The following is a 21,325-nucleotide window of genomic DNA, read 5'->3' as shown; positions in this document are numbered from 1 at the left end:
CAGAATACAAAAGATGCAGGGGAAAAGAGCACAGTGGATTCAAAAGAGAAGCTATCGGGAAGGGCTTCCTGGAGGAGGTAGTCTGTGAGATAGATGGGTTTCCACAGGAAGAGAGATACAGCACGAATAACACACATGGGCAAGGAGGTAGAGGTTTGGGAAAGAGCTTGGAAGATGAAAAGCCACTGCCCATGGAAAACCAGATGGGAGAAGGCAGCAGCCTTGTATTGAGAACCAAGGCTGGCTCGGCAGCATAGATGCTGCAGCAGATGGGAAGAGGGGAGAATGTGGAAGGAAATGGAAATGGGAGGACCTTGGGGGGTAAATATCCATTAGGATGTTAGGAAGATGCAAAAAATTGGTACCTAGGTGTATATATAAGGCCTGGGCTAGCGGTGGCCTCCAGGGTGGGCTTCTGTCTTAAACTTGGGCACTTAGGTTGATGATGGGATCCGGGCAGCCACAGGATGGTGTGTTTTGGGCAAAAGTCACTTGGTTGCAAGTGACAGAAACCCAGTTCAAACTATCTTAAGTAAAAACAGGATTATAAGGACTCATGTATGCTCTAGATGTAGTGTCCTTCATGGACTCCTATCCATCCTCTAGCAGGCCTTCCACATGTGAAAAGAAAGGTGGCCACTTAAATCCTGGAGTCTATATCTTTAAGGCTCAGAATCCAAAAGGAAGAGAGAATCCCCTCTCCTTCAATATCTATGTGCCCAGTCTCAGATGCTGCTGAGAAGTGCTTGCCCGAACTGATCATCTAAGGAGTGAACAGTTCTGATGGGTCAGCTTTGAGCACAAGGCTTGCTAGGGACACAGGTGCAGGCAGAGTGAGCAGCCCAGTGGACCAGGGATGTGGGGCTCCCCAAAAGAAGCCATGCTGGGCTGGCCAGAAGTGCTTTAACAGATTCTTTACACCCATAATGTGCCTGAATTTTTTTCTTTTGGGACTCCTCCTTCATAAGACTGCTGATGCTGTTGTTGGACAACTCAGCCTTATTAAAAAGCACTTTTCTATGTTTAGCTGGAAACTGTCTCCCTGTAACTTTAATTCATTATAGTTTTCTTCCTAATAACAAGGCAAAAACAATATCCCTTTAAATATTTCATTCAATTTTAGAAATTTCAGGGTCTCAGAGCCTCTAAAGGGGGGAGATATTTTTGCCTTCTGGTTCATAGAAGATGTAACTGAGGTTCACAGAAGTGGTTTCACTTACCTGAGTTGGCCCCACTGGGGTTCCCGCACATGCAGAGACAGGCTCTCATCACTGCACTCCAGTGTCTGTCCTGGTCTGCAGCCTGGGCTCTCAGTCGGCACCTGATGTACAATGCACTCAGGAACTGCTTGTGGAATGAATGAATGGTGCCCCAGGAGACTCCCTTGGATACCTTTCCAGCATGAGGGCCAAGAGGACTTGCTATTCAGCATGGTGACAATTGTCTCATACTGAGGGCCTTCACTGATCTCTGATTCATAATAAATAACATGTATCAATTAGAGTACCCTGTTACAAATGATAGAAACAGACTCTGGCTGATTTAACAAAAAAGGAACTATTCCAGGAAAACTGGGACATCCACAGGATCACCAGGAGGTCTGGCAAAGCAGTGGAGGCCACGGCCTGGGCACACCATGCCAATCAGGCGTGGGGCTGGTCTGCTGACAACAGCTGGCCCCTCTCTTCAAGATTACCACATGGCCAGCCCTTCCATCCTCCCCCACCTGTTCCTGCAGCTGGAACTCCATGCTGCTCCATCTGTCACCCTCCTTCCACCTCTCAGGGCATGGGGAGGGTGAGGGTAGGGGCAGCTCTCAGCGGGCAGAGCCTGAGTCACATCCTCACACCCTAGCTGGAAAAACACATTTCACCAAGTGGATAATCTCCCAAATCTAAGAAGAAGTTCAGATCGTGGGCAGCCAAAAACCTGACATACGGCAACCCGTCCTGTTTCCTCTGAGCTTTCCCTCCTTTGGACACAAACCTTCTCTTCCTTCATCCTAAGCTCATGGGTGAGACCTCTAGATCCAATTACCACCCGTCATTAATATTTGGTATCCAGAATTGACAGTAATCCTGCAAATGGGGTCTGACAAGCCCAGGGTACGATGTGATTATTTCTTTCCCTATTCAGTCCCTTAACTTCCATTAATGCATCATAGGATTTCATTACTTTTCTAGGCAGTCATACTACATTGATGACTCATGTTGGCTCACATTATGCTTGTGGTCGATTCAATTCCCAAGATCTTTTCCTATGAGTGGCTGTTAAGCCAGATCTTCTCAATCATTGACTTATATAATTGCCTATTGAACATGTGCACATTCAACTGAGTAATATAACACTGTATTTGTAATACTTCAACTATTTAGTTCACACCCTGAAGTTCTTTTACACTGTAGTACATTTCACTTGGCTACTTCAATCACAGAGTGCAAACTGGTGGCCTGTGGGCCAATTTGGCCATGCACTTATTTTGTTTGGCTAATAGGGTTTCTTTCTTTCTTTCTTTTTTTTTTTTAATGAGAACTGAATTTGTTGCCATCAGGAGATCTCATAAGAAAAGCAGGCCTTCTACCTTCTCTTGAAAAGTAGAAAGATCTGGCAATATCAGGCCATCTTTTCTCAAGGCCTCATGTGATTGACTAGAGCTGAGTAGCAGCAGCTCCCCCCTTTGCAAGGTGCAGGCCCCACCATGCCCTATTGTTTCACCCGCTTTGCACTGCTTCCTAAATTTCCATGTCCTGTGCAACCTCTAAGTATACTTGGGATTGCAACCTGCTGCTCTGGGAGTTGGTTAAGGCAGGAGCTAAAAAGGGGTAGAGTGGAAGCAGAAGAAGTCTGAGAAAGGTGGGGCTCAGTGGCCCCATCCAGAGGGAAGCTGAGCATAGAAGGGTGTGACTCTAGGTCCCTGGCATGTGCGTCTGTTGTTCTGTCTGCATGGCATGCCCCCTATCCTGGAAATTCTCCCCTCTCCTGTGTGAGGCCTTAGGGTGCTACCAGGTTTCAGATAATCCCGCTCCTGTGGTCTGCACATAATGGTCCAGAGAGTGACCATCTGGGCCAACCTAGATGATAGGGTTTTAAAACTTGCAGCCCATGACAGCATCAGATGAATGTCTTTTGTCAGTGGCTGAAACCATTGGATGAAATGCTTTTGGAGCTTTGACAGTGTTTCCTATTGTGGGGGTTGGGAAAGTAGAGGCAGAATGTGCAAGAGAGGAAAAGAGTATATGATCATATAGAGAAGTATGGAGAGCCAGACACACTGTGGTCCCTCTGCAGTAAGCTGGCCCAGCTCTTAGCCTGGGGTCCTGTGAGGCACTCCTGGGTCTCAGTCCATTCTCCTCATTTGAAGTCTGGCTTGGTTTCTGGGATGCCACCTGCTTTTGGATCAAGCATTCTGGGTCCTCTTGAAAATTCCCCTTTGTTGTTCTTGAGGGAGGGTCAAAGAGTAAAAGGAAGAGAACATGAATGTGCTTCTGGGCACAGTGACAAGGCCTCTGGCCCTCCTGGGAAGTGTGCTCCCTGGTTCCAGTCAGCCAGGCAGCTCAGGGATGCCATCCATCTCATAGGGCAGCCAGTGGCTCATGTGAATAATACATATGGAAACCCACACCACTGAGACATCCACAAAGCAGCTCGCTGAGTTCCTAGGAACTGGCGACTTGGTATGAGTTCAGGACACCTGGAATTGAGATGTTAAGATTCATGTTCAGAACACCATTAGGTGATGATTGAGACCCTTATTTCATTATTTCCACAAATGTTTGTTGAGCGCTTACTATGTGCACTGGGGATCTTACAGAGCAAAAATATGCAGTCTGTAGGGAAGCTCCATAGTCCATATTCCAGTGGAATGTTGATCTTAGTATGTATTAGGTTCTGGAGACACAAAAATTAAGAAAATTCAACCTCAATGATTTCTTAAGTACACGCCTTATCTCCCTCACATGTAAAATGAGGTAAAAATAATTATCTCATAGGGCTATTTAGAGGATTAAAAAAAATAATGCACAGGAACCTTCTTGGCATTTAAGCCACAGCAAATATTACTTTCTCCCTGAACAGTCGAAATAGGTTCACTTAAGTTCACAAACCACAGGTTGGTTTGACTGGTAGGCGGGCCTTCAACACCTCTTCTGTTATCGGCCCTAGCAAGAACTATCTGGCTTTGGGGCGCCTGGGTGGCTCACTCGGTTCAGTTCCGGTCATGATCTTGGGGTCCGGAGATCAAGCCCCGCATCAGTCTCCCGGCTCAGCCTGGAGCATGCTTGTCCTCCCCACCCTTCCCTGGCCTCTCCCCCTGCTTGTGCTCTCTTGCTCTCTCACTCTCCCTCAAATAAATAAAGAAAAGAAAAAAAGAAAAAAGAACTATCCACTTTGTAACCTCCAGCCCCTGCCCCTCGGCTTGCGCTGGGTCTGGGCCTAGAGGGGAACAGGGCTCGTTGGGAACCCCAAGCGGCCACGAGGGGGCAGCGCACTGCAGGGAATCTTCGCGGTCGACCCCAGCCCACCGCCAAACTTCCCTGCTGCTCCCGGTCCTCCGTACGTACTTCCGTTGCTCTGACGCTCCCAGAAGCCGGGGCGTCGGGAAGGAGAGCGCGAATTCCCCTTCCTCTGCGCCTCCCGAGGAGGAATTGGAGCGGGGTTCACGAGACTGCGCCGCAGTGGGCGCGGCGCGGACCGGGTGCCCTGCGCAAGGGTGCGGGTCCGGCGGGCAGCGGCGCCTGCCTCGGACCAGCGACTCCGGGGAGGGCGGGCTGCCGCCGGGAGGAGACCGAGCCGCCTCGGGGGCGCCTCAGCCAACCGGAGAGCCTTCCCCTGCCCGCACCATACCCGCATCTCCAGGCTCGTCAGTTCGGCGCACCGCCTGGAAGGGGGACCCGACCGGGAGCGCTCCGGGGAGTCGTCGAGGAGGATGCCCGGGTGTTGGCTACGTTCCCAAGCTGCTCGCCGGCGCTGGCGAGAAAGGCAGTCCGGATAACACCGCCCAAACTTTCCTTCGCGGCAGCATCGGGAGGAAGCATCCGTCTCTGCGGTTCGCGGAGAGCCGGAGGAAGACTCTAGGCGCCGGAGCGGACAGGGCCCAGCCGGCGCAGGAGGGCGCGCTCGGAGTTCCTGGGAGCCCTAGAGGTACCCCAAGGGACGGGACTAGTCGCCGCTGTGCGCCCAGGCGTGGGGAGGTCCAGTGGGCGCTGCGTCTCCTTTCCTGCGCTCCTCACTGACGGTGACCTTTGCGCGCTCCCCGAGCACGTGCTCGCGGCCGTGGAAGAGGAAGGTCCAGCTGAACCCGCTGGGGGCAGGGACTCGCGGACAGGCCCAGGGCGCATGGAGGCGCCGCGCGGGCGGTGCGGCTCACCAGCGGCGCGGGGGAGCGCGCACGCTGAGCCCGGGTCTCCCCGGGGACCCGACCGGCAGCTCCCCGCACTTCCTGCCGCGGGGCTCGGGGCCGCGGGTGGCCACTCCAAGCGCAGCGCCCGCTGAGGCGGAGCGGACACACGGGAGGACAGGTGTAGCCCGCACACGCGGGCGCCGTGCTCCGGGAGGACTGGGTGGGCTCGGCTGGAGTTGGCTCGCGGGGCGCGGAACTCCGGTCCCCACCACGCCGGCCGGTCAGCGCGCCCCTTCGCACTGCCGCTGCCAGAGCCTGGAGCCGCTAGGCGGGGTGAAGGAAGTGCCGGCGGTGCCCGGCTCCCCGGAGGCCGCTCCGGCGCGACCCTGATGCCCGCTGCCCGCGGCGGGCCCCGCTCCGGCCCCGGGACCTAGGCAGCTGCGCGCGGCCGCCGCCGGCGCCTCCCCCATGCTGCTCGGGGCGTCCTGGCTGTGCGCGTCCAAGGCGGCCGCAGCTGCTGCGCAGAGCGAGGGCGACGACGACAGGCCGGGTGAGCGGAGGCGGCGGCGGGCGGCGGCCACGGCCGCGGCGGCGGGCGAGGACATGGACGAGTCGTCGCTGCTGGACCTGCTGGAGTGCTCCGTGTGCCTGGAGCGCCTGGACACCACGGCCAAGGTGCTGCCGTGTCAGCACACTTTCTGCCGCCGCTGCCTGGAGAGCATCGTGTGCTCGCGCCACGAACTGCGCTGCCCCGAGTGCCGCATCCTGGTGGGCTGCGGCGTGGACGAGCTGCCCGCCAACATCCTGCTGGTGCGCCTGCTGGACGGCATTCGCCAGCGGCCCCGCGCTGGCGCCAGCCCCGGTGGTAGCCCGTCCGCGCGCCCGGGCCCCAGCTCAGGGGCGGCCTCCGCGCTCGCGGGTGGCGGGGGCAGCGCGGCGGGCAGCGCCCCCGGCTCCCCAGTCTTCCTCCCTGCGGCGACTGGCAGCGCCACCGCCAGCCTGCGGGAGTTGGCGACCAGCAGGAGTGCGCCCGTCGCAAAGGTGGGTATCTGCTTCACCGCGCAAGGACACAGCGAGTTTGTGTGTTGGGGGGAGGGGAAGAGATGTGCTCGGGTGACTGTAGGGGGCAGTGATGAAGGGCGAGGGAGACCAGAGGTGGCCCCCCACAACGGCTTTCGCTTTGCTCTTCTTTCTCCAAGTAGTTTTTCTCCAGGGACTCTGTGAGTGTAACCCGTCAAGTCCCACTTGCCAACTCTTGGACACCGTGTTTCCACCTCCTGCCCCACAGTCTTGTCTCCTTCCCTTGAAATGCCTGTCTGCACCTGCCGTCCATCCGTCCTCCTCTCTGGAATCCCTTCTCGCACCACCTGTACTTGCTGCATGCCAGCATGCAGTCCTGGGTAACTGCTACCTGTTCATATGTCGTGACACCCCATCCTCCCCCAGGGTGGACACAGTTTCCTGTCCCCAGCTGACCGCTAGTCTCTACAGTCCCTCTGCTGGCAGGGTCCGTTTCTTCACCTTTTTGACTTGGCCGGGCCCCCCTCTGTACCCAGAAAGTCTTCTTCCGCTGGACCCCCAGACTAGCCCTCCGCTCACCCGCGCCGGCCTGGGGTCAAGTTAGTGCTTAGTGTTTCCAGGTTCTGACCTCTGGGGAGACTCTGGGCCTCTTGCCTGCGTGTCTGGCAAGACAGAGTTGGGCAGAGGGAACTGTGTGGGGTTTGGAAGAGCATGAGTTACACACTTTGTGTGAGAGGAGGGAAGAAGTTAACCTGGAGATGGAAGGAATGTTTGGCCGGGCCTTCTTGAGCTTGGTCTGTCAGGAAGCCCTAGACTTCTTTTGGGCCCTTGGGCAGGGCTGCATTCCCAGGTGGGACATTATCTGAGTTTTTTAGTGCAACTACATTGTACAGTGTCTTTCACTGTTTCTGTTTTAGTGAAATAATACTTTATCTTGGGGTTTCAGTGATTTGGTTTCAGAAGCTCTTTAGAAGCCCTGGCTTCACACCCTCTGTTACTGTTACTATTATGGAGGGGGAGGAAAGCTTTCGGGATGCTGGCTTAAGTGAGAAGCAAGTCCTCATGTTGTATATTTTCTTTAAATGTAGAAAATCCCACTTAAGGGTTAAAAAAAAACCCCATTATTGATCTACTGTAATTATCATTCATTTTAGAGAACTAAAAATATTTTCCCTACTTTGGACTGTTTAAGAAGCTGCTGATGCATAAACCGTTTAAATAATCCTTATAATACGTGTTATACATAGAAGCTGGGAAAATTCTAACCATCTGAATTTCTTAGTACTACCAATATTTTTGAGGTTAGGAAGTTAAATCCTTGGTGTTGAGTTTTAGACATAAATGCCCTCCTTTGCCAAACTGGGTGTTTCCTATGGATCGGGAATAATGGACAGTTAAGAATAGTCATGGAATATTTATGCCTGGGATTACTGCTGGAGGGAAGGTAGTTAAGTAGTTTTTCTTTGGTTTTAGTTGTGATTAAATCCAGTTATGAGTGTGCGTGTTCTTGATTTCTAAGCTTTTCCCTCCTGTCCTTGCTGTTTCATTTAAGGTATTATAATCAAAGATCTTTATTTGCAGAATAAATGGGTTACCTCCCCATACTTGGAGAACTGAATGGTTTGTAGAATGATGTTTGTAGTGAAACCCAGGACATTATGATGAGAATGTATTTACAGATGTCCTCCTACTGCATTTTATGTGAATTATGTTTGATTGGAGGTGAGCTGGTAACCTCTGGAATTCGAAAGGCCATGGCCCGAGGCAGCTCCCAGAACTGTGCCATTTGTGGCATAGAAAAAAAAAATTGTCAAAGAGGTTGAACTGAAATCTTTTTGCAATGACAGGAACCGGGAATTAATTTTTTGTTGGCTGGTCTTGAGATTATTGGTGGACTTTATAGGCATATGGAGCGATCAGACTGTTAATGGAAGTTTGAGCTTCAGGGAGACTTTGCAACACAGTTTATTTTTGTTGTGTTGAGTGTGACCCTCACTCCTTTCTTCACAGGTCCACCTCATGAGGACTGAGTTTGGGTCCTAGGAGGAGTCCGAATTAAATACAATTTTTGATCAATATTTGATCATTTTTCAAAAGACAAAAGGAGTGGAGGTGGGGATAACATCTTCTAGCTTTTTACTCACTGATGTGTAAGTCAGTGGGAGTCTTCTTAGGAAGCCAGAAGTCCTGCATGGAGTGTTGCACTTTAAGCAACACTATAAATTTGGCAGGCAAAGACTTCAGCTGAAAATTAGTTCCAAATAGGCTTTTGATACTTTACTGTCTGTTGGAATTGCTTTGACCCCTCATAGCAAGGCTGAATGCTGGATGTTGTTCTGTTGTTTAATAGGTGGGCACTCATGTCATGATTAACAGAAGAGATTAGTAAGACTATGCCTTACTAGCAAGTTGACTGTTAATAAAAGACTGACTCCGATTTTCCTAGTGAGATGCATCTCAAACCTTTCGTGCCAACAGGCATATGTAAAGGTTGTAGGTATGCAGATCACCAAGTATCTACTTAGATTGTGCATTTACTTACAGTTAGACATTGGAAAGGTGTCATGTATAAAATGGATGAATTTTTATTCGGGTTCTGCATGGAGTTCATGAAACAATTTTTCCACATCTTCACTGGCATCTTTTTCTTCAGGGTTTTGGTTCTCAGCAGAGCCACCCGGAATCCTCCAGCCTAGTGAGCAGAACCTCTCAGCTCTGCTTTCACCTGAGCCATTTGAGATGATGCACTTTCTGAATCAGTTAATTATGCTGCCCTTGGAAGTTTTATACCAAGTTACTGGTACCTACTGCCTAAGGTTAGGACTGTTGGTTTCTTTGTTTGCCTGTTGGGAAATACTTACTGTTATGTGTTGCTTCTGAAAGTGATCTTTTAAAAAGTCCTGTTTTAACAGAAGCGTCCAACCATTTCAGGTGCTAAAAGTGTGCTAAGTTTCTCAGCCCAACTTGTTTTTGTTTTGTTTTGACAGTTGTGTGAGGTGACCCCTGCAAGGCCCCCTACTAGCATTGGTTGAGGTGTTTTGGGGTAATATGTTTTTTTTTTAAAGGGCTTTGTAGTTCCAGATTGAGTAATTTCAAGAGTACTTTTTAATATACTTTCATAAGAACTCTAATGTAAGACAATTCTAATTTTTTGAGGGATTTTTTTTTTCCATGGGAAATCTCTTGCCTTATATTTGGGCATACACAGAACTTACTGTGGACCTACCCTGTGCCAGTCGTTCCAGGTGAATTGAACTAGCCTGGGTTCTCTTTTCGGAGCTGACATTAAGGGGTTGGAAACCGGACTGCTCTCAGGAGATTCCTGAGCACACTGGAGTGGTGTCCATCCATGACTCTACGAAGGTTAAGAGAATGGGCATTTTTACAAATTAAAGAACAGTAGAAAATATGGATAATGCTTTTGATGATACAACGTGTAAGCATTAGAGCTGGTTTGTCTGGATCGTGTACCTTGAAGTACTTTGGTATATGTTTCAACTGGAAATCTCTTCTGTATCTCTTAGCCAGTGTGACTGGGACCCTGTAATGGGAAAAGTGTAATAAACTGGAAACTCATACAAGTGGTATCTATTAAATGTTTTATTTAATAACTACATACATGTATGTGTTTACCATGTTTTGGATCCAGGCTAGGAACTTCTCTTTGAGTTCCAAGTTGACTTAAACCATAGCCACCTTATGATTTCCTATTTGTTTCTTTCAAACGGAGGACAAAGACACTTACAAGAAATTCTGAATGGAGCACTTTCTAGATTTTAAACAATTACCACTTAATGTTGTATGTCTTTTTTTTTCCCCCCAGTTTGATAATGTTAAAGAGGTCTGTCTTTGATGAGTCTTTCCTAAGTGGTCACCATGTTTTTCCAAGGAGTGATTTCTTTTGCACTAAACGTCTTCTGTTTACGTAACACTTCATTAAAGTTTATGTTTGCCATTTATCAGTATATTTGCATAAACATGGTAGGGAATTGAGCCAGTGAATTCCAAGTAAGCACAGGTGTCCCTGGGCAGGTGTGAGGGCTTGGACAGCAGTGGGCCAGGCTGGGCCTTCCAAGGGGATGAGGGCCTTAGCCATCGTGTGGAGGAGATGGGGAGTTGAGCAGTCCAGCTGGCCACCTCTCGGGAGGCCAGTTCAGACAGAGTCTGTGGTATCTGGAAGCAAATCAGTGTGTATTCTTCAGTCGTCAACAGTTGGGCAGCTTATGCTGGAGAATTTTTTGTGTGAACAATTACTGAGTGCCTACCATGTGCTGGTTGCTTTGGCATATGTTGCTTATAGAAAGCTCACCATAATCCTATGAGGTGAGTGGCATAATTAACCAAGAGGGATTGCTCTATGGGCAAAATGGCCCAATCAGAGAGCCAGGAAGTGTTGGGCTCTGGATATCTTCTCAGTCCCTGTTTCCCTGCCCTTTCTGTTCTGTTCTGCTGGGCTCTATCATTGGGGTTTCTTTGTTTGGTCTGGAATGTAATAAGGACTCTAGAGGAAATGACCCAGTGCCTAGAGGCCCTCACAGAAAAGCCAGACAGCTCACAAGGACAGTGGACAAGTGGTTGACTTGTGGTCTCCATGATGACAAGGGCAGACACCAGCCTTTGGAGACATGACAGATGAGTCACAGTGAAGTCCTTTTTGGGCCTGTTTTCAGAAGGCCCCTGGGTGTGGAAACGGCACCTCTGAGACTCACAGCAATTTTATGTTTCAGGTTGCGGGCATTTGGTGACTAATCTAAAGTTACCTTTCACTAAGAGATCACTGTGGGTCAGGTGTTCGCTGAAAGCCTGTGTGGCCAGGGCTTGGGTCAGCTGATGGAAGTTCTTCCCACCTGTTCCTTCCTAAGGCTTGGAGAGATGGGGAAGTGGAGGCACCAAGGTTTCCTCTCTCAGAGACACACAATAAATAGGGGGTACTTGAAAGGTGAACTTTGGTCAGACAGGCTACCAACTTCATAGTTAGAGGAGGCCTCTTGCTCTATAACAATCCTAGGTAATGAGAAACCAAGGTCCCGAACTTAAGTAGCACTCACTTCCTAGATCCCTCTGCCCCCTGGCCGCAGCAGCTGCCATCTTGTAAGCCTAGGCTGTGAGCCCTATGGGTAGTTAGCAGGAACCATGCAGAGGGCTGTGTGGTCCCAAGGAAAGAGCATCCTATCAGTTGTGGCTTCAGCGGCCTGTCACAGGCAGCTACATAAACGACATGAATGGTACATTTGAAATTGGGATGAGTCATGATGGCGTCCTATCCTTAATAACTTAATAACAGAAAGGAGGGTTTCTTCCCCTTACGTTTTCTCTAGACCACCCTCACACACATCCCTTCTCGCCTTAGGGGCCAGAATTGCATGCCAGACTGGTGCCTGGACCAGCCACAGCTCAGCCAGGGACTTGGCACATAGGATCAGCCTCCCATCCAGGGACTCAGGCCCAACTCCGGTCTTGGCTGCAGACAGGAAGGGTCTTGGACTTCGTGGAGTCCTATGGAGAAGGAGGGCAAGGGTAGGGGCCAGGTGGATTTATCCTGAGTTCCTTACTTCTTCACTCTGTGCCTCTGGGCAAAAGTTTATCCTCTTGAAGCCTTCTTATTAGTGGGAGGGAGCCTATCTGCTTTATCAGATAAGTGAGACTGTGTACCTGCAGTGCCTAGCACACGTAATTAGCTGTCATTTCAGTGCCTATTACCAATACAAAAATCTCCAAATTTTGTATCACATGTGTGGCACACCTTCCTGCTAGTAGATTCATTTATTTGGTGTCCTGTGTGTGTGAGTGTGTGAGTGTGTGCATGTGCATGTGAACACATGTGCTTTGTCTTTAGATTCCAAGTTGGCCTGTGTCACCGTGGCTGGATTGTTGCGCATTGATGGGCATCTAAGTCAAGGGCTCGAATCTATTTATTTTACCTTTTAAATTGTTTCTGAATTTTATCTTTGTTATCACAGTATCTGTGTTCCCTATTCTCACAGCCTTCATTAAAGTGAAAAAAAAAAAAATCCAAATTATAATCTGTTTGAAGAAGAGGCAGGCGGGAGAATAATGCCGCCCCGGTGTGGGGACGACTGGTTGGCTCTCCTGAAGACGAAGCACACCTCCTTCCTCTGGAGGACACAATAGCTTGTCTACAACTGCCTGGAATTAAGCTGCTCAGTGCGGTTGAGCTGAGCAGAATTATATCCAATTGTTCCTTCGTTCCGGCTTTTGAGAGCCCGTTTGCTTGCTGGAGCATGACGAAATCGGGTCTCAATTATGCAGTTGTTTCAAGTGTGTATTTCAGTTCAATCTGTATTTAATCTCTGTTTTTCGCAGTTAACACGCTCTTATCCGAGGTACATATTTGAAATAAAACACCAGCAAAGATTCAGGTAGGGGGAAATGCTCTTTATGGCACCACTTGCAAAGGCCAAGGTCAGTTTTTATCAGATTTGCCTTGCTTGGAAGATCATATTTGGTGAATTAGAGATGCATGCTCAATGGGTATCCTATTGGAATTCTAATTAACCTTAAAAGAATAAGGTGTCAAGCTGAAGGTGTTGGCAGCAGTGAATGGTTTAAACATTGCGCTAGCACACTATACCATGGGGCTCCCTTTTCCTGCTGAGTGGAGGTTAGAATAAAAAAGCATATAAAGTAGCAGCACCATTTGAATTTTACTCACAGATGGCTGCCTTTTTTGGCCCTCAGTGGCGTGTGGGTATTTAGAGATGCAGTTGTCCTTCCGGAGACCTGAAAGAGCATCTGAGAGGAGTTGCTTTGGTGGCTCGTTTCTCTATCTGGCACACGTGTTTATGTTGTTAACGGATGCGATGGTTATCTGCAAACATGAAGATATTATGATATTTGCATTTCTGCTTAATGGAATGTGTGCATAATGCTCATGTGAATTTGTATGAGTTTTAGTGAATTAGGATTTGCTGCAGGAATTCAGGTCAATAGAAGTGGTGAGAGACTTTAAGAACACAGGAGCGGCACCAGGAGTGGATATAAACGTTCTAGAGCCCAGAGCATGTTCTCTGCAATGCTCAGACAGAAGGCTTTCGGGAGCACCAGGGGTTCACAGCCAGCCTCTTACGTGGCAGTTTAAAAGATAGGACAGTATGCATTCTCTTCAGTGAAGCAGAAGCGAGCACCTTACTTACTTGAGCACCTATTATGTGCAGTAACACTTGGGGTCAAAATTATATTGGCACAAAATTTGCTTATTACCTTACCAGCGAATGGAGCACCAAGCTCACATTCAAAAGAGCGCTGGAGTTCTGGCAACAAGAGCTACCATGCCTTCTCTGACAGTCAAACCCCCGAGGCTTCGTTTGTTCTACACATAACATCGCAGCCCTGCCACCTTATTTATCCCTGATGGGTTCGAAATTTCTGTGTTGAGAAATATTTACTGTTTATGGATAAGCCGTTGGATTCCTTAACTCTTTATCATCATACTTTGAATTCCGCATGACTTAAAAATTGCACCGGGACACCTGGGTGGCTCAGTGGGTTAAGCCTCTGCCTTCAGCTCAGGTCATGATCTCAGGGTCCTGGGATCGAGCCCTGCATCAGGCTCTCTGCTCAGCAGGGATCCTGCTTCCCCCCTCCCCAGCCCCACCTGCCTGCCTCTCTGCCTACTTGTGATCTCTCTCTCTGTCAAATAAATAAATAATATCGTAAAAAGAATTTGCCCTTACTTCCCCTTCCCAAGCAGGGCGAAAGGTGACTAAAGCTAGATGTGCTTGTGTACGAGGAAGCATGCGAAGTGTCAGCAAGGACGCAGGCACGCAGCTGTGGAGAAGGTACGTCACCCGAAAACAGATAACCCGTGAGACTTGCCTTCATCTGCCAACTTTGTGGTGCCTGTGGGTCAGTTATGTCACACACCATGATTGTCTGCACCAACTTTGTTGTCTGAAGATGTGCAGAAGGAGAGGGAGATGCCTTCAAGAGCTGCACTTGGAATGTGTGGTTCTTGTGAATTTGGAAATTTAGCTGGAGTCACCCTCTGACAAACTAAGCTTCGTCGTAGGCTCTGTGATGGTTTTCCCGGAGTTAAGTTGTTGCTAACACCCCCCCCCCCCCATGTCTTAAATGAGGTGGCAGACCTTAGATCCTGAGGAGGACTTGTACCTCTGTGGTCAAGCCTCACAGGGAGAACTCAGCTGCAAACAGCAGCAGCCTGTTTGACAACAGACTGTTCAGCTCTGCTGTCAGCCCTTCACTGGAGACAGTGTGCCCCTTCCTGGGCCAGTGTCCCCCAGAGCTGTGCGCACAAGGGCCCAGGCAGCAGGGGCAGCACCGTAGGTGTAGGATGTATGTGATGTGCATTCACAGGTGGTGGAGGCTGTTGGTCTTCAACATGGCTGCTTTGAAGACATGCAAAGCTTTATCGACCCGAGAGAGTGACCCGTAAAATGTTGAAACTCAAATGACAAGGCTGAGGTGAAGAGTACAGGCTGGTGGAAGGTTTTCCGTTTAAAGTTGGGGCAAGCCTCCCTCCTGCTGTCCTTCCAGTGAAGCCATGGCATCCTCTCTGAGGGCCTTGAGCCAATATGTATGACCCTCTGTCCCAGGATCAGCCACTGGCCCCCTATTTCATGTGTTTCTTGTGAACCGTCATTCCATTCAGGGTCCTTTTACATACTGATGTCTTCCATTTCCTCCAAGCTTCAGCAATTTCTTGCAAATTGCAAAATTTCTTTTCTAATTTAGATGTTATAGGACATCGAATTTTCTTTCTTGTTCCTTTCAGCCAGAGTCATGTGTACTCTTCGTGGGGTTAATAGCCAGCCTGTGAAGTGTGGTTGATATTACCTGCAGCATTTCCTGCGTGTCTCCCAGCTAATCAGCGCGACAGCTCTAACACCCAGCGCCCACAGTCCGGCCCCTTCTGTACCAGTTTTCCACCTACTGCTTTACTTCCTGTAACAAGCTCATGGGCTTTGACACAGCCTGGGCTGTCCATCTGGGGCTGTTAGGAACTGAAGAACCCCTAAAGTACCCCTGACAGCCAGGCCTTCTGTGGGTGGTCCTGAGGGCCGAGGGGACTTCAGATGCTCAGAGGGTACCTGGGGCACTGGGGGGCTTCTGGGCTGGTGTGTGCAGCTTGCATGTCTGCACTGAAGGGCTCGGTCTACACAAGGTCCCAGACAACTTCATCCGGGTGAAAAGACGGCTGTCCCAACTCCAGCCCACTAAGTCCAAACCCCTGTGAGTCCGGTCTTTTGTGTCTTCCATGCATTTTCTGATTCCATTTTTATTTCCTCAAGCTGTTTTCAGTGTTCTTTCTTCACTGTTCCATTCAGTGGGCTGTGTGTTTTCCTGACAATTACTGCTTTGTTGTCCCTTTAAAGTTTGGATGGTATGGCTTCCCAGAGGCAGCAGTTAGCCATGTTGTCTCTCGCTTTCTTAGTGATTAACGGGTTCTCCCCAACACTGAGAATGGCTCAAAGGAGGGACCTGAGTGTCTGGCAAGCTTTTGGCACTTTCCTTTCTTCCCAAGTGTTTGGGGCCAGGTGTGGAGCTGATCCCAGGCTGCAGATACCTCCAGTCTGCAGCCTGGCACGTTCTTTACAGGTGCAGACAGAACTCTGCCGTGGATTCAGGGTGCCCGTCCTGGGAATGGTGGGCAGCCCTTGAGGATACCCGTGAATCTTGGAAGGAGGGTTGGGCTTCTAAGTCAGATTCTCTCCAGAGACAGCAAAATGCTCCTTTGCTAGGCTCAGGGGAAAAGGATTCCTGAAGATATCCATGGGAGGTCGGGCCTAGAGAGAGAGGAGGGTTCAGAGTGGCCCTGGCAGAGCACACCTGGCTCAGCAAGTCTGGGAGCTCACCTCCTTCTCTGCCTGCTGGGCCCTGTATGGTGCTCACTGGGCTGTTGGCTTTGCTCACACTGAGGACGAGGCATCCTTCTGTGCAGAGTTAGTGCCTGGTGAATGAGGACATCTTTCTGGTTGTCCCACCATCACATGGTGTTCTAGTTGACAGTGGTTTTACTTTGGAATGAACAGATGTGTCCGGTGTCCACAGCAGGGAACCTTCCTGGCTATGCCCTGTGGGGCACATCCAGCAAGGTCATGCCACCCTGAGAGGCAGCCTTGTGTCGTGGACTGGCAGCTTCTGTCTTCAAGACTCCTGAGATGGCACATACAGACCTCCCTGGCTCTTACCTGGAAAAGCCGCATGGGGAACTTTCTCTGCCTTGTCACCTCTGCCTCCTGGGCCCTGGTCTTTCTCAAGTTCCTGGGGTTTCTCAGATGTGTTTCCTAAGGGCACCTCTGAGCTCTTGCTCTGGTCTCCCACCTGTCCTTCCTGATCCCCACCCCACTGCTGCCTTTACGGGAATGCTGAATGCCACTGCCTGCTGGCTGGTGATTTCCTGCCTATTGTGCTCAATCATCACCATGTTCCAAGTCCCCTCTGGGGGTACTCTGATACCTTCAGACTGGGTAGCCTGTGTATCCCCATTTCTTTGCTAGCTGCTCCCTTCCCCCATACCTCTCCTGTTGCATTCTTTCTAGTGGCAGGTATTTATTTGAGGTCTTGTATTATCTTCTTAAAAATTCACATGAATGTTATCCTAAAATATGCTTCCTCTGATGTTCATATAAAACTGTGGGGGTTTTCTCCACAATATTGGAATCAGATAGGTTTCCCATGACTTCCCACAGCCCTGGCCGACCCCAGGTACCCCCATGGGTTCCCCAGCACATCGGGCACAGCTGTGGGGGCTGGGTGCCACTGAGCAGAGTGGGGTGGACTGGCTTCTAACAGCAGGAGAGGGCTTCCACACAGGGGGTTTCTCTGAGGAGGGGGTGGGTGGTCTCTCCGGTCTCCTAACAACGGTGTGCACTGAAGGCAGGTTTTAGATATGACCTTTGTTGTGGGCTTGTCCCTTTTTTAGAAGGCTCATTTCCTTCCATGGGTGAAGAGCTGCCTTTGCCCTGGGTACACCACATGGAGTGTAGTCTTCATTCTGGAACGTGGCGTGGCTGAGGTTTCTTTTCTAATAGTTGGTGTTTGGCCTTACCTGCAAAGTAATCGTGGATTGTCGCGGAGCGAAGGATGTGCGGTGGCTTGTCAGCAACTGTGGGGAAAGGTGGCTGTCATTTGGGAACACTTTCACTTTCTAAATGTAAGTGGGAAACATTCTATCAGGTTGAGGAATTTTCAAGCCTTTCAGTTTTCAAGGGGACAATTGTCATGTTGACAGATGTCGTGAGGAGGTGTTAACAGTGGAGTGTCACAGACTTGGGGAGGGGTGGTGGATCCTGGCTGGTGGGTGGTGACCTGGCAGGCAGAGCAGGGGAGAGTGCCCCAGGGGTGCTTGTGTTCCTGGCGGGGACATGGGGGACCACCGAGATGGCTGCAAGATGTCCCAGGTGGTACCTAGCTTTATGTTGGTTGATGTTTGTGTTTCTTTCAGTGAGCCCTTCTGTTAGGCCAAGGGGCCCATTAAAAGAATTACAGCAGTTACAAGAAGTCTTACTTGGAAGCAAATTTAAATAAAAAGTGAGTGAATTAAAGGACCTCATTAAGTAAATAGGGTGAAGATGAAGCATGGATGACTGTGGTTTGGACAAAAGCTGCCTGCAGTTGCAGAATAAGCCGACTTTGTTTTCCTAGAGCATCTTGACATTTATCTTCTCCACCCTTCATTTTCTCTACATGTGAGCTGCTGGGGCCTGGGCAGTGCGTTTCTAAGATGTGGGGGACTGAGTCAGGTGAATATGAGAGACAAGGGCATTTGATGCTCGGAAGTCAACTTTTGGAAAAATTGCTTACATTTTTTTTTTTCAACTCATAGCAAGTATGAGCAACTTACTAGCATTTGGGGTTTGTTTCGGACTGGATTATCAGTGGGGCAGGGAGGGCCAAGAGTGATGTGTCTCTGGGGTCCTCATGCTCGCTGAGCGGGGGTCCGAGCTGGGCCCTCCTCATGGCCCCCCGTAGTTTGTGGCACCCACCTGGCAGAGTTGTCTTCATGCCCATTTGAACCAGTCGGCCACCAGACTGGTATCTGAACTTGGCAAAGTGTGGTCACAGCAGAAAAGTGCCACAGGGTACAGGACTGAGAGATACACAGGGGTAAGAGAAATGGTGGAAACGGGCCCTCCCACCACCCTGGTCACCAGAGTCAAATGTTCTGAGGGTGGGCAGGCGCCACAGCCTGTCTCAGGGCAGAGGACTCCACACTCCAGTTCCTGGTCTGGGATTCCCAGGTCAGTCTCCAGGGTCATAGCAGGGCTTTCTCGGTAAGCTCATGACAGTACGGTGCTGGGAGGGCCTGACCTAGTATTGATATCTTACAGGGGTTAAGAACCTTTTTGATTTTCCTTCATCAGCTATGTCTGTGTCACCAACTTTTATCGGTACATTCTCAGAAGGGACAGTTAACATCTTCCTTCCTGCTTCTTGGACAGCACCAAACCCATTTCCTGGGATACCGGGCCAGGACCCTGATGGCCACACTCTCTGCTGGGCTGCTGTTGCTCTCCTCAGTCCACCTGTGCCAATGGCCCAAATGATTGTCCCAAAATGCTTTTTGGTTGTCACAGCTCCCTTGGCTCTTCCTTTGGGCCAGGTTCTAGGTCCTGTGGTCTTGTTTCTGCATGGCCCACAGCTGCTCCCTTGCCCTGCACAGTGAGGTCCTCTGTGCCATTTGCTCTATACTTACACGACCCAGTACCTTCTTTGCCATTAATCAAAGGTGGTCCATCCCTAGAGGACAGGGACCCTCTTCCTTCATCCTTGTCCTTGGGACACCATAGAGAAGCCTGTCATCACATGGTCTGTGTGTGCTTCTGTAGGCAGCCTCCACCCTACAGTGCTGTCCCAGGTGCTGTCCTATACCTACTCCTCTTCATCTCCCCAATGCTGACCACACATTGCTGAGGGACTGTTGGCACTTCTCCAACTGACATTTGTCTACGTTCTCATTGCATGTCTAAAGCTCTTCTCTAGAATTTATTCTCTGGTCATTTTCTAGGTCTTTAACCTTTTACACCCATGCAAGTGTTCATCTGTGTTCACTGTAAGTTCATCCAGGTCAGGACCATGCCTTGCATTGAGTCTTACCCCCTGTGTAGGAGCCGGTCTTCTGTAGCAGGGCTGGTATTGGTTAGTTGGTTCTTCTGTGCTCAGGAGTGTGGTGGCAGATGACAAGGCTTCTGAAGGAATAAAACAGGAAACTACAGATCAGCTGTGGAGGGCTGTATAGGGTCATGGGCAGGCCTGGAGCCATGGGGCCTGAGTATCTGGGCTCAGGTTCCCCTCTTTATATATCCTGACAGCATGCTGTGGGCCAGCCATTGGGTATGTAATGTGACTGCTGCGCTACAGTGTTCTCATCTGGAAGGTGGGGACCAAGAAGAACATCCAGCATCTCAAAGGACTATAAGCTGAATGGGTTCTACCTCAGATGTTTGGAGACAAGCACTAGCTGTATAGTAGGCCTTTAGTAAGTGTCGTTACTGTTATTATTCTTCAGCCTTGAGTTTTCATATTAATAAGTAGTAGACTAGATGAGTGCCCAACACCCTTGGGCTGGGACCCTAAGGAAGGACGTGGGAGCACAGGTTGGGGGGGTCCTGCAGAGTCTACATATGCGTATCTTTTTTGCAACACTGCCTTTCCAGAATTTTGGCTATTCCTTTCATCCAGTTCTGGATCACCTGCTGGTGTCCTACATTTTAGGGTGTTCAAGGTAAAGTGGTTTCCTTCTTAGCTGCCACTTCTCCCCTGCCCACCACCACCACCCAGATTCTCCCACAGCCACCAGCCCTTGGGAAGGGGGACCCAGAGGCCATGCGCTCCCTGAGGAGTTGGTGGCTGTGGGGCAGGAGATGGGCCCTGCTGTGTGCATAGCCTGTGACCCCTGCCAGAGCCCTGGCCAAGCCGTGGGTGGCGCCACAGGAAGCCGGCTTGCTGTCACCTCTCCTCTTGGTGCCTTTTCTGGGGCCTCACCTTCAACTCAGGGGTCTCTGGGGCTTTCTCCTCAGCAAAAGCTCTTCCCTCCCTCGCTCTAGTCCAGACAAGCTCTCCCCGTCCCTGTCTCTGTTCTTCTTCCCCTGCACCCCAGCCCCCATGAGCCTGGAGCAAGTCACAGATGGGCTTTCTCTTTCTCCAAAGGAGAGAGGTGTTGGGAGCTACCTTTTTAGAGGTGCTGGGGAGAAATGTCCAGGATGCCTGTTTCTTGGAACCACAACTGCCAGTGGCTGGTGGGATGTTGTTAGAAGGAAATGAATATAGGGAGACAGTGCTGCACACTATGAGTGTCTCTGCACAACCTGGAACAGCCCTAAGGCCGGGTTTGCCTCTGAGCATTGGCAAGCCGCCTCGCTGCCACCAGGGCCGAGGGAAGGCTGTTTCTGAATTGTTGCTTTTCAGTGTGTTGTTGGCACGGGGTGCACACACTAGATCCGTGTGCGTATTTATTGTTTTCCATCTGCTGCTTGGTCAATGGGTGCGATAAGAAGCCAGCATTTGCGTGAATTATCTTGCAGCACTAAATGGGATTCTAAACATAGTCTTACAAATGGTCCAAGAAAAGATGCCTCGTCAATTATTCAGAGGGACACATCAAGGTCTCCTAGCTCATCATTGATTCCAGTTCTTTCAAAATGATTTATTTGTTAATTGTCCATCTGGTGACCTGTCTAGTTATATGTTTTCAGCTTCTGGGTCTTAGGGCACTTGGTTTAGTAGTTTGAGTCTGTCTTGTAAGTATGCAGAAGTTAATCACCAGCTGTTTATGTAAAATGTCTGGAGCTTGAGCCTGACCTGTTCATTTTTCACTCAATAACTAAAACACGTCAATAGACATAAATACGTTTATTTATATACATATACATTAATATATAGAAGATATATGTATACATTTATACTTTTTATAGATTGTGTATTTAAGATAATTAATTTGGCTGGCAGTTCATCCCTTTGAATGAGAGTTTGGGGACTAGCTGACGT

The 21,325-nt window shown here is 49.7% G+C and overlaps 2 protein-coding genes across 3 annotated transcripts in view; one reads left to right on the top strand and one right to left on the bottom strand.

Moving 5' to 3' along the window:
* Positions 1-4,859: 4,859 nt before the first annotated feature.
* On the bottom strand, positions 4,860-5,808 carry LOC106007023 (translation initiation factor IF-2). Its single transcript, XM_045077928.1, is given in 6 exon segments — positions 4,860-5,057; positions 5,059-5,121; positions 5,123-5,492; positions 5,494-5,552; positions 5,554-5,578; positions 5,639-5,808. Coding segments are annotated over 6 exon segments (885 nt in total).
* The window catches only part of SH3RF3 (SH3 domain containing ring finger 3), a 368,285-nt gene continuing 352,441 nt past the window's right edge, over positions 5,482-21,325 (top strand). For both annotated transcript variants that reach the window (XM_045077593.1, XM_004764328.3), the window contains exon 1: positions 5,482-6,379. In XM_045077593.1, coding sequence (XP_044933528.1) covers positions 5,807-6,379 — 573 coding nt within the window. In that variant the 5' untranslated portion in view covers positions 5,482-5,806. The remainder of the gene's footprint in view (positions 6,380-21,325) is intronic.

Source organism: Mustela putorius, unplaced genomic scaffold (assembly GCF_011764305.1).
Source record: "Mustela putorius furo isolate JIRA1106 unplaced genomic scaffold, ASM1176430v1.1 tig00000224_pilon_pilon_pilon, whole genome shotgun sequence".
Lineage (NCBI taxonomy): Eukaryota > Metazoa > Chordata > Mammalia > Carnivora > Mustelidae > Mustela > Mustela putorius.
Note: the sequence above shows the minus strand (reverse complement) of the source record. Positions and strands in the feature narration are given on the sequence as shown.